The 13,546-nt window shown below is 38.3% G+C and overlaps 2 protein-coding genes and 1 non-coding gene across 4 annotated transcripts in view; 1 reads left to right on the top strand and 2 right to left on the bottom strand.

Annotated features, from left to right (window-relative positions):
* Nucleotides 1-2,982, top strand: part of PRSS12 (serine protease 12) — a 55,277-nt gene extending 52,295 nt beyond the window's left edge. Inside the window, exons 12-13 of one of the 2 annotated variants that reach the window (XM_070756624.1) lie at nt 23-300; nt 2,342-2,982. In XM_070756624.1, the coding sequence (XP_070612725.1) occupies nt 23-300; nt 2,342-2,649 (586 nt within the window). In that variant the 3' untranslated portion in view covers nt 2,650-2,982. The remainder of the gene's footprint in view (nt 1-22; nt 301-2,341) is intronic. The other variant, XM_070756625.1, reaches the window with a different exon arrangement.
* A 3,227-nt stretch (nt 2,983-6,209) lies between these two features.
* Nucleotides 6,210-10,983, bottom strand: LOC139170420 (uncharacterized). The gene is made up of 2 exons (XM_070757646.1): nt 10,889-10,983; nt 6,210-8,887 (listed from the first exon to the last, which is right to left on the bottom strand). The coding sequence occupies exon 2, from the start codon at nt 7,985-7,987 to the stop codon at nt 6,308-6,310; it is 1,680 nt and encodes a 559-aa protein (XP_070613747.1). The 5' UTR covers nt 7,988-8,887; nt 10,889-10,983; the 3' UTR covers nt 6,210-6,307.
* LOC139170671 (small nucleolar RNA SNORA24) lies at nt 10,228-10,362 on the bottom strand. The gene has a single exon (XR_011559646.1). It is a non-coding gene; the product is annotated as a small nucleolar RNA SNORA24 (small nucleolar RNA).
* Nucleotides 10,984-13,546: the final 2,563 nt, after the last annotated feature.

Below are 13,546 nucleotides of genomic sequence, written 5' to 3'. Positions count from 1 at the left end.
CAATTATTCCCCTTTCTTATAGGTATGGCAACAATACTCGAAACTATGTGGTACGTGTTGGAGACTATCACACACTGGTACCTGAGGAGTATGAAGAAGAAATTGGTGTACAAGAAATTGTGCAACACCCAGGATATAGGCCTGATAACAGTGACTATGACATTGCACTAGTGAGGTTGCAAGGGCCTCACAAACAATGTACTCAATTTAGTGCTCATGTTTTACCTGCCTGTTTGCCATTCAGGCGGGAGAGGCTGCAGAAAACCTGGAATTGTTACATCACTGGTTGGGGTGATACAGGTAAGATCATGGTTGTTGTTGTTGTTTTTTACTTTTAATCGCTTAGTGCACTAGGTGATATGCTGAATACAATAAATATATAACATTTTTGGTACCCTGGAAAAAGGTGATTCAAAGGAGCAAAAGCAGGAGTGGTTGTTCTGCTGAATCACATTTTTATCAATGTGTCCTACCTATCTTATCTCCTACTAAAGCCAGCTGAGATCCTTCCTAGTACAAAATCAGACTTTGTACCAAACCACCTATAATCTGAAACATCTAGCAATCCTAGGCAGCAAGGCAGTTTAAGAAATATAGTTTTTGAAAACTTAAAAATGGAAGACAAGTTATAAATTGGTTCAGCCAGTCTTCATGGGTGTGTTGCTAAACTACTTTGAAATTGTTCTGCTGCCATTTCTTCATTGTTGCTATCTCAAATAATTCTAATGTCAGGGTTCCAAGTGATAGATCTATTGCAGCAAACAAGGCACGTGAATTCCTCAAATAATAGCTTTAGTGGAAATATCAAATTGGCACATATCTGGTGAAACTCAACTCTGAGGGTTCTCTTGGTGTTCCCCTAATTAAAAGATTTTTCTTCAACCCTAAAACAATTAGTCACATGGTCCAATCAAGGCAGTGTCCTCTGATCTGGTGGCATCACTCCTTCCTCCTCTGGTCAGGAATGTCATTGATTCCCAAGAGAAAGCATTTTATTTTGACTACACAGCCAGTTATCTCTAATCCCCCCTTCCTATTCCTTACTCCAATGTGGCAACACTGAAGCTTAAAGATGGCTTTGGCCAGGTCAGTTTCAGGGTTGCTATCTATAAGATAGCAAAACAGTTATTAGATAGTCCTTGCTTAACGATCATTTGTTCAGCAACTGCTTGAAATTATGACAGTGCTGATTGAATAATAATTATGCCAAATTCTTGAAGTTACCACTGTTGCAGCATCCCCATGGTCAAAATTCAGGCTCTTAGCAGACTTCATGAATTTACTGCCACAGTAGAACCAACTCCCTCCACCTGCCTATTGCCACCTTCAATTCTGCTCTTTTGGCCGCTTCTGCAGTCTCTGCCATCCCCAGTTGACCATCATCTTCCTCCTGAGCTGATGAGTGACATTTAATCTTGCACTTCACAAGGCAGCTAATAGGCTGCCGTCCCAAGGCCACATGGGTCCCTTGTCCAATTTGAAAGTCTTGGGAAAGGGAAAACAGCAGGGCCAGTGTATGGCAGACAAAAGGGCAAAGAGAAGGATAAGCAGGTGGAGTGAGTTAGAGAGAATGCAGTTCCTTTCCTTGTGAGGCTGAGCTAGAAAAGACAGTTTGAAATAGTTTGGATCGGAATAAGTCCTCATGTAATGACAGTTGGGATTTGGTTAATGAAGGACTGATAAGATTGTAGTTGCTAAGCAATGTGTTCATGTAACATCACAGTTTATGACACTGCATGGTGATAGAAATTCCACTCTGTATTACTGTCATTCATCAATGATTTTCTATATGGTCAAACTGAAACCTGGCTAGTTTAAAATTACATATTTTCCTCTACCACCCCTGCTTCATTTATTCTGCTGCAAAGTTAAAAATCATCAAGCATTTTGAAACTTCTTTATAATCCATGCATTCTTCAAACTAAGACTTGAAAAGGAACATTTCCATTAAAAAATGAATCAGAATGGATGTAACCTAGATAAAAAACTGCAAATGGAAACATTTCCTAAATTGTGAAGATATCTGTACCTACTAAAAAGGCATGCTAAATTTAAATACAAGACTATAAAAATAAAACTTCCTATGAAGTTTATATCTGTTATTGTAGCAAATAAAGAACATCAGAAAAACTTCATCTTCCAAGCCATTTTTAAATGTTCAGTAAACATCAATTTGCTTTTGCAGGATTGTGCATTACTATGTTCTTGATATAAACAAAAACCTTACTGGATGATCTGATGTCTGATCTGTTTTGCTAATATTTCAGTTATTTAATAAAATGTTTTAAGAATAAGCATTTGCTTAATATTCGGTATTTTAATTTCAATATTTTCCCATCAGGTAGAGCCTACTCAAGAACGTTACAACAAGCTGCTATTCCCATTATTCCTAAAAGAATTTGTGAAGAACGGTATCACACAAAATTCACAGGGAGAATGCTATGTGCTGGTAGCCTGTATGGACAAAACCAGGTAGACAGCTGTCAAGGAGACAGTGGTGGACCATTAATGTGTGAACGGCCAGGAAATATCTGGGTTGTGTATGGTGTGACTTCCTGGGGATATGGGTGTGGAGTCAAAGACTCTCCAGGTGTCTATACCAAAGTTTCCTTTTTTATACCTTGGATAAGAAGCATAACCAAACTATGAATGTCCCTTGTTGCACTGTGAAAATACATTTTTTTCATGGTTTTAAAACTTTTTGGACATTAAAATAGTTCATCCTACAAGTAATTTTGATTGATCCAAGACAAAACAGTACTGATTATACACAAATCGGCTCATTCTATATAGCTCTTCACCTATTGTATTTTTATCTTTTTGTATTGTGACAAATTTTCTACAATGAACTGTATCCCCTACTAATTTCAAACAATGAATTTTAACTGACTTTATACTGTGTTTTATCTTTATGGTGAAGTTATCCTGCCCTCATTTCATTGTACATGAAACAGTTGAATAAAATATCTTGTAAAATGTCAAGATTGTGTAATATTTATGTATTAGTTTTTAATGCAATGGGTAAAGGTAGGATATAAACAGTCCTAAATGTCCTTTATGACAATTCATTTTTAAGTATAGCAGACTTTACTTTTATGCTGTCATCCTATAGCAGTGATGGCAACCTTGTGGCATGCGGAGCCATATCTGAGGGCACGTGAGGCATTGTCTTAAGTCAGCTCCAGCTGATTTTCAGCCTTTTTGGCCATTTTTCGCCACTCCCAGGCAGCGCAGGGATTGTACATGTGTGGGGGAGCTGTGGGGTATATGCACATTTGCAAGGCGATGGCATTGCTTTAGGAGTGGGGGCATGTGCGTGTATGCTATCATGACCATGCACACCCTTTGTTACCTGAGCCAAAAACGGTTCGCCATCACTGTCCTAGTTTTCTATAACTTGTTCTCTGCTATCGGAATAAAAATCTTAAGACTTTCCAGCCACTCTTTCAAATTATTTCTCAATATGCTAACAAACAATACATGACATTCAATTTTGTTAATAGTGGTATCATACTACGTCAGCTTTTTACAAATCATAAATTACTTGGCCAATTTTTAATGATCAGAACTATGCCCAAATTAAATGTATCGAATATTTAATATCTCTACAAATTATTTTTAGAAAGTCTTGCAGTTCATGGATTCTTTTCACTATTTTGTGTAAGTGCAGTTAGTTTAATTTACTTTATCGTCATTGCACATGGTACAACAAAAATTAAATGCCGCTTTCAGTGTACATTATAACTATAAAAATAAAAACATACATACATCCTTTACATTCTATAATTGAAAATGAAAACCCGATATTGTACTATATCAGTGATGGTGAACCTATGGTACAGGCGGCATAGGTGGCACGCAGAGCCATATCTGCTGTCACACGAGCCGTTGCTTTAGCTCAGCTCCAGTGTGCATGTGTGTGCCCACCATCTGATTTTTGGCTCCCGCAGAGGCTCTGGGGGGATGTTTTGGGCTTCCAGAGTCTCCAGGGGGATGGGGGAGGGCATTTTTACCCTCCCTCAACTCCAGGGAAGCCTTTGGAGCCTAGGGAGGGCAAAGCACGAGCCTACCGAACCCACCAGATATTGGAAAACAGGCTGTTTCCAGAGGGCCTCTGGGAGTGGGGAAAACTGTTTCCACCCTCCCCAGGAATTGAATTATGGGTGTGGGCACTCACGCATGCTCGATAGTGCGCACGCATGCTTTCGGCACCCAAGGGGAAAAAGGTTCACCACTGTACTATACTGTATGATTCAGTGTGGTTTTTGTCCCGGGATAGAAGCTGTTTTTCAGCCTATTTGTCCTTGTTTTCATTATCCTGTGCCATCTGCCAGAAGGTAATAGTTCAAAGTGCCCAGAATAAGATGGATTTTTAAAAATGTTTTGAACTTTCTTAAGGCAGTGGAAGCTAATCTCTTCCGAAGAGGGGAGAGAGCAACCAATGATCCTCCGGGCAATGACGTTTACCCTCTAAAGTGCTGTCCTACCTGCCACTGTGCAATTGGCAAACTATACAGTGTTAAAATAGTTATTCAAAAAGAATGAACAGATTTCATTGCTTCAGTTCTCAAGCAACATGTGGTCAGTGGCCATGTGAAAGTGTCATCTAAGTTTTGACAGCCACATTGAACAGGAAATAAACATACAACAGGAAATAAGTGTATTGTGAGTGCTCAGGTCTTCTTTTATAACACCTAGAAACTTAAAACTGGCCACTTGCTTCACTCAGTCTCCTTGGTAAGCAAGGGCTGGATGTCTGATCTATTCCTTCTATAGTCCACTATAAGCCCATTGATCTTATTTCTGTTAAGGATCAAGCTATTGACTCCGCACCACAAAAGCAATAGTTCCACCTCCTGAATAATTTATCTAATATTGCCTAAATTAAATAAGGCACTAAAAAAACTACAGGAAAAAGTATTTTCTGCTCATAAAGTAGAAAGTACTTCAATAAGTACACGCTAATATGAAAGTTTGCCAAGCATATGCTGCATTGTTAGGAAGCTGTTTTGACTTTATTGAATTTACTTACTACTGAATGTAATATACCACCTATACTCTATCAGCTGTCAATCTCTTTCTAGCTATCCATCCCTCCATCTATTATCTATCCATCCATCTTTCTATACCATAGTGGGATTTAGAAACCATATTTCAAAATTTTTCTATTTGCTAACATAATAATTTGAGTTTATATTATTTGGATATAAAATATTCAATGAAATAAAATGTGCTATTTATGTTTTTTTAAAGTTCTTTTTGTCAGTTCACCGTAGATACTGAACTGAGTTTTCTGTTATCAATATTATTGAATTGATAGATGTAACAAGGAAATCAGTGCAAGTAGAGAGAAGTTTACGAAAATAGTTGAGGCAATTTGTGAACTTAACCAAGTCAAAATTTATGTATTTATAAGACACATAATAAAACCAAGGCCATACTTCTTTTAACAGTTTAACTCTTCTACCACACAGCTTTTATATACAGAAATCTGTTCATGATAGAAGACAATTTTTAATTGATTTAATATTTCAGTTTTACTTTATGCTAAAGTCTGGTCTTGGATAATTAAAACATTTTCATTTTGAAATTACCATATAGCTCTTAAAGGGCCACCACCTCCAATATACACCACATAAACAATACTAAATAAACTATACATTCACATGACAGAGAAAGTCTAGTTCCGATATGTACATTTTTACAAAAGGGCTTTAACACTTTTAGTAATTTGTCTTTTAAAGTAAATTAAGATTTCTTTTATGTATTGTTGTATTTGATATTGTATGCAGCCCTGAGTTGTTGTGAGAAGGGCGCCATAGAAATCTAATGAATAAATAAAATATGGCAAGGAAAATGAATCTTGCAAGTTTACTAGATGGATGACATAGGGAACAAACCTGTTACAGCATCTGGTAGTCCTGCTAGAATTACAGTACTTTGAAATCTCTTCAGAGGGGAACAATAGAAACAGACAGCAGTGTGAGTGTGGGGTCTCTAACAATGTTTTGAGCTCCAAGCACATAGCATTTATAACACCGGGGAACAGCAAATTTGCTGTCTCAAATCTGTGACTTGTTTTCAACTAACTTTTGGCTTCTGGATCCAAAAATAACCAGTTTTTGTCTATCACTTTTTAAGCTACAGGATACCCTCAAAAGTAATACAAATTGTGCATATAAAGGAAAGTAAAAGAAACTTACCAAATGTGCTGTTTACAAATAATTTTATTCATACAAAGTTTATAATAATTACTTCAAGTTAAATTGTGTTCATACAAATAGTTGGGTTTTTTTACCTTTACATATCAAGGTAAAAGTTTCCGCTTATAGCTTTTTCTGGAGTGTTTAATCTGTGGACATTCTCGCTTGATGCTCCAACAATAGTCAGCCATCATATGTACATCCCATCTACCTTGATACCGTGTCTCCATGACCTTCAAATCTTGGTAGAATCGTTCACCCTGCTCAACACTGACTGCATCAAGATTTTCCAAGAAGTTAGCAAGATGACTATGTAAAAAATGCAATTTGATGCTCATGTTGCAACCTAGCAGTTTGAAGGTCTCCAAGAGTTGGTGGACAATTTCAATGTAATTCTGTGCTTGTGTATTTCCAAGAATATTTTGGAATGCCAACCAAGCATTCTTTTGAATTTCTGACATGGTTCCAATGAAATGTTCATCTTTAACAAGCTGACCAATCTGTGGCTCATCAAAAACACCGGCTTTTATCTTTTCAAATGACAGGCTAGGAAATGCCGAAATGAGATACTTGAAACAGTCTCCTTCAATTGGCAAAGCTTTAACAAATTGCTTCATGAGACCCAATTTCATATGCAGAAGTGAAAATATAATGTTCTTTCTGTCAACAAGTGGCTGATGTAGAATGTTTGGATCACCAGGTTTCAAGTCAGATCTTGGCGGCCAATTTGACTGCATCCAATGCTTTTCACGAGCTCTGTTGTCCCACATACACAAAAAACAGGGATAGTTGGTACATCTGCTTTGCTGGCCAAGAAGGAAGCAGACCATTTTAAGGTCAACACAAATGACCCATTGGTGCGTGTGATATTGCAACAAATCAATTACTTTTTTAATGTCTTCATATTCTTCACTCAAACGAACTGAATGGCCTATCGGGACTGAACCAAATAAATTTCCATTGTGGAGGAGAACACACTTCAAGCTCCACTTTGAGCTATCGATAAACAGTCGCCATTCAGTTGCATTATAGGCTGAAATTCCCAACTCTTCCATTAAACCAGGTATGTTATGGCAATACACAAATCCATCATCACTTCGAAAGTATTGTAGAAATGCACTTTCTCTTGATTGAAAATAGGATACCTTAGCTCCCTTTTCAAGCAAGTTTTTCTCATATAGTCTTGATGCTAAGAGCTCTGAAGCTTCTTTGGATATTCCCAAATCTCGTACCAAATCATTCAACTCATACTGCTGAAATCCCTTACGTACAGAATCATCTTCAATTTCAAAATCTTCATTGTTGTGGTCACTTTGATCTTCACCAGACTCGTATTCCCGTATTTCCAAAGAGGGGAATTCATTGAAAACTGGCACTGGGATTTCAGCTGAATGAGGCACTGGGCGTATAGCTGATGGTAAGCAAGGATACTCTATTTTACATTTGTTTTTCTTGTTATATCCTGATGTTTTCACTATACAAAAATAACAATCACTTGAATGATCTCTAGGCTCTTGCCAAATCATAGGTATACCAAATGGAAGTTTATCACGTGTTCCCTTGGTCCACATCCGTAAACGCTCAACACACTGCTTACACACTTTGTGAGGGGCCCATGATTTATCTTGATCACCAATTTTCACTTTAAAATAGGCAAGATAGGCTTGTCTGACAAATGTACTGATGTTAGTCCTTTGACTGGGAATGGTAAAGCTGCCACATATATAACAAAATGAATTGGGGCTGTTTAAGCACTTTAGACGTGAACTAGCAGAGGTAGACATAAGGAAAAGTTTCTGTTCAAACACTAACCTTGTATATAAACAAGAACTCAGGCTCTACATCAGAATGCGCTGCACACTATTTGTAAACAAGATCCATTAGCAATTATTACAAGAATGTTCAGTCACAGTGCATACATACAAGTAGTGAGACACCTACAGGCCATTCAGTATATAACATACTGTATTGCTACAGTAAAAACCTGTCGCTGTTCTCCTGTCATTCACCAGGCACCCATCGGAGGTTTGTGTCAGCCAATAGGAGAGCAATAGTGCTTCCTATAATCCATGCTCGATTCGTGGTCACATTCTCATAAGGTGTAGAAAAAAAACTCCACGTGATAGAAGAAAACAAACTAGTTTGGAAACCAGTATGCCTAATTAACTATAAAAAAGCTCAAAAATTAAACTCAACAGAAATTGTGTTAAAAATAGTTCCCCAGTGTAATGAGTATCCTGAATAACAGGAAGCAAGTTCCTATAATCTTCTCAGCTGTCCTTGCCACTCTTTAAATAGACACTATCTGAAGCACTGCTGCCACCAAACCAGTGATGTGGTTTATTAAATTATTCTGTAAAAATGGGCAGGATAAAAGGACAAAGATGTGCTCTCAATTGGCGCAGAAAATGTAGATGCTAGTTTACATGCTTAACTAGGACATTCCAAGACATTTATCATTGGTGCTGAAATGACCCGTTTTCAATTTGGCAACCCAGTTCTTAACTGTAGAATATGAAGGGCATTGATCCCCAATGTCTGCGACATATCACCATGAATATCCTTCGCGAACTTTCCTTGCAGAAATATGAATTTCATTACTCCTCTGCTCTCATTTGCTGTGAATATCACTTTAGACTCCACCATTTTGTTTTCCCTCGCACGTAGAACACTGTTTCCATAAGCTGCAAACACAAAAATTGAAAATATATATATTAGACACATAGGGCTTTCATGTAACATTTCTTACCATAGAAACAAAAAAAGACCCCCTCATATTAAAGTAACCAAAATACCTTTATACAATCCCCAACATATGTCACAACTTTTGAGCATCCCTAATGTTTGGAAATTAAAAGTTGAAACTGTTGACATGCCCTAAAAAAAATCCATACTTACCTTTAGTAAAATTATTATTTTCTCTTCACAAGGCCCTCATAACGGAATATTGGAATACTGTATTGGGTTTTATTTTCTATATACAGTCCGCAGAAAGCTCAAGACTTTACAGCAGAGGTCTTCAAACTTGGCAAGTTTAAGATTTGTGGACTTCAACTCCCAGAATAGCATAGCTGGCGGGAGAACTCTGGGAGTTGAAGTCCACAAATCTTAAACTTGCCAAGTTTGAAGACCTCTGCTTTACAGGTTCACACAGGAAGTCTCACTTAACCCATTGAGAAGGGTTTAGAAATAATTCTCAACTCTTTGCCTATGCTGATTAGGTATCAAATAAAACCACTCTGAAGAATAGGGCTTCCCCAACTTTACATTGCTATTGAGATAGAATTCTTCATTGTCTACCAATGATATACTGTATCAGCAGTTGGGGTAGACTTGATTTAACCCTGCTGTTCTCCCATTTACTTGTTACCCTCCCTGAGTATAAAAAGTTTGGTTTCTAGCTACTGGAATGGTCTTTTTGAATACTTTTTTTTGGCTAGTATACTAATTTGAACATTTCTGAACACAATTAAATGAAAATTGAAGTGAAAAAAATTAATGCTTATTTATTTTGCTCATAAAAGCATGTCCCCCCTTTTTGTGCAATTTTGTTCATTTTTATCTAGATTAGGCTGCAAAATCAGACTTTTTTGACCATCTTTGGCATTGACATACTAATTTGATAATTTCTGAACACAATGAAATGAAAATCAAAATGAAAAAAATTAATGCTTATTTATTTTGCTCAGAAATTCAAGATGCCAATTAGCAAAAGGTGTAGTAGTACTCTTCCCCAGTACATTTCTCACTGCTTAAACTGCTTTTCAAACTATTGACTAACTGACCCATTAAAATCCCCAAAACACGTTTTAAATGATCAGTTTAGTATTAAGGCCTCTCGAAACTTTCAAACTTTGCCCAAGTATCACCTCGTGCGGTTTAACGACGCTTTTGCCACTTTTCAATTTAAAAAAAACCCCGAAAGAGCAGCTTTATATAAATTACTTGCAATGGCCATGAGGTAACCATGTCGTTTCTAAAGCGCGCGCGCCTATACACACACGCTGCAAAGGGTGACGCGCAAGAATGTGACTTGCCCAAGTCAGAGTCTCCCTCCAACAAAATGAAGGGAGCTATGCCAAAAAGCAAGGCGACGGTTTGCTCTGCCATGAGTAGGAAGGGAGGCTGCCACCCTGGCAGGTCCCATGGAAGCATGGCGTCCCGAGACACGCGCGCGCAAGACCGGGGGGGGGGGGAGGGGAAGGAAGCGGAGACACCCGCTCTTCACAACGGTGACGCACGCGGCCTTCGCTGCTTCCCGAGGAACCGACCGTTATAATCCGCTTTGCCGGTTCAAAATCGAGCGGCTCCTCCCAAGTCCTTCAGTCCTCCAGCCCCGCGGTTCCGCTCTCTCGCGACCCTCCTCAGGCGGCTTCTCCGTTCTTCATTCGTCCGTTGGGAAGGGGTTCTTAATAATCGCCCGCCATTTTACCACAAGGATTTCGCCGCCTTCTCCCCCCTCGCCCCACCTCCTCCAGCCCGCTTTCCCCGCTGAAGCGCAACCTCAAGAAATCGGAAAAATCCATGGCGCATGCGCTGCAACCGTTTGGTTCTTCTCCCGCCTTCGTAACAACTCTTATTTATTTATTAGATTTGTATGCCGCCCCTCTCCGTACTCTTAAAAAAAAGTTCCAACAAATGACTGCGTGGGCCACTTATTCAAATAATGAAACGAACAGCCTTACCGGTGTGAAAACGCATTCCTCCGGGGAACAACGTTCCTTTATTCCCCCTCAACAGCAACCACACATCCAACTAGTCCTACAATCGAAAGGAACGAGCCAACTGCCGTCCTCCCACTTTTATCCTTGAAGAGAAGCCACGCCCATCAAGGGGTGTGGTGGAAAGAGGGCGGGGCTGCAGGTGCTTGCCAGAGTTCTAATTCTGTGATGGTAGTTGTTCCAACTGCCATTCTATGTGTCTCCTTTGCGGCACGGCGTTGGTTTCGGCTCTTCCTTTCCCAATGCTTGTCATTCTAGGTTTGATACCCTGCCAATTCTCCTTCTTCTACAAATCCTGCTATGCCGTCTCTCTCCCTCAGCTTTACCTACGCTCCTGACTAATTAAATGATGCACAACTTTGCTTCACGTATTCACTCAAAATGATTAAGAGTTTAATTTAAAGCTTTTGATCACAAGAGGAAGTTATTTATTTATTTATTTTGTCCAATACATAATACACATTGAAGAGAAAGATATGTAATAATGTAAGTAAAGAAAATAATAGAAGAAAAGATATAAAAGTATAGGTGAACATATTTGAAAGGAAGAAAAGATAAATGAGATAAGGAGAGACAATTGGACAGGGGACGGAAGGCACACTGGTGCACTTATGCACGCCCCTTACTGACCTCTAAGGAACCTGGAGAGGTCAATCGTGGATAGTCTAAGGGAAAAATGGGGGGTTAGGGGCTGACACTACTGAGTCAGGTAATGAGTTCCACACTTCGACAACTCGGTTGCTGAAGTCATATTTTTTACAGTCAAGTTTGGAGCGGTTAATATTAAGTTTGAATCTGTTGCGTGCTCTTGTATTGTTGCGATTGAAGCTGAAATAGTCATTGACAGGTAGAATGTTGCAGCATATGATCTTGTGGGCAATACTTAGATTGTGTTTTAGGTGACGTAGTTCTAAGCTTTCTAGACATATGATTGATAGTCTGCTTTCGTAGGGTATTCTGTTTCGAGTGAGGGAGTGAAGGGCTCTTCAGGTGAAATGTTAACTTCATATGGCACAAATAACGCAATCCCTTAGCCTTGATCTTCATTCTGCAATGTTTACAAATTTACCATGAATGAAATATTAAGTAAATTGAATCGAATTTGGACAATTATTGGATTTAGAAACATAGAAAATTGACGGCAGAAAAATACCTCATGGTCCATCTAGTCTGCCCTTATATTATTTCTTGTATTTTATCTTAGGATGGATATATGTTTATCCCAGGCATGTTTAAATTTAGTTACTATGGATTTACCAACCATGTCTGCTGGAAGTTTATTCCAGGCATCTACTACTCTCAGTAAAATAACATTTTCTCACGTTGCTTCTGATCTTTCCCCCAGCTAACCTCAGATTGTGCCCCCTTGTTCTTGTGTTCACTTTCCAATTAAAAACACCTCCCTCGTGAACCTTATTTAACCCTTTAACATATTTAAATATTTCAATCATGCCCCCCCTTTCCCTTCTGTCCTCCAGACTATACAGATTGAGTTCATGAAGTCTTTCCTGATAAATTTTATGCTTAAAACCTTCCACAATTTTTGCAGCCTGTCTTTGGACTTGATAAAAAAGTGATTAAAAGTATTCCATAATTTTTTATTATATTTATTAATTTAAACCACTTACATTTTTAGCTTGTTACATTTCACATTAATATACAATAAAATATATTGCAGCATGTAAATAAAATATTCTTTGTTGTAGAATGACTGGCCACTAACAATTACATGGGAATTAGTTTTTGATTATAAAGTTGAGAACTCAAGGATTTACAGGTAATTCTTGATTTACAATCATTCGTTTAGAGACTGTTTAAAGTTGCAGTGGCACTGAAAAAAATGACTTATGAGTCCTGATATGTATGACCATAGCAGTAGTCCCACATAAATTTGGGTTCTTGACAACCAGCATGTATTTATAATGGTTGCATTGTCCCAGGGACCTTGTGATTTCCATTTGCAACCTTCCCAGCTGGTTTTTGACAAGCAAAACCACCTAAGCAATTCACCTAAGAAGTGTAGCAAAAAAAGATTAAAATTAGGCACAATTCATTAAACAGCCATTTCGCTTACCAATAAAATTCTGGGCCCAACTGTGGTTGTAGGTCAAGGACTACCTGTATAGATTTGGGACCGATGAAATGTTGGGTTTCTATCTGCTGTTCCCAGAAGAATCCATGACTGATGTGAGTGAAAGGTATTCTTATAAATAATATAGTAGTGCTGGGATTAATTGCTCAAGGTTCACCCATCCACTGAATACATAATATTTCACCAATAAGTACCTTACTATAATAATGAATGCATGTAAACAGACATGCTGTTAAGAGGATGTTCTTTTGTATGGCTGAGAAAAAAATCATGGATCCTGTGTATTAATTCCTCAAGAGACACTGAAGACAACTTTTCCCCCTTGTATAATTTCCTCAGAGAAAGAGAAGTGTAATTTCCTCATGCACAAAAGCTGCTTTGCATCCATAGGCTGCTTTGCATCCATAGGTGAGCTAAACTAAAGAATCAAAGAATCTCTCCAGCTAATCTTAGTGCAAGACATCGAGAAACCTTTCTGTTAAGTACTTGGGTCAAACCATGTCAGAGTTTATTGGTTAGTGTAAACTCCT

This window comes from Erythrolamprus reginae, chromosome 7, assembly GCF_031021105.1.
Source record: "Erythrolamprus reginae isolate rEryReg1 chromosome 7, rEryReg1.hap1, whole genome shotgun sequence".
NCBI lineage: Eukaryota > Metazoa > Chordata > Lepidosauria > Squamata > Dipsadidae > Erythrolamprus > Erythrolamprus reginae.
This window is presented reverse-complemented; position numbering and strand designations above follow the sequence as displayed.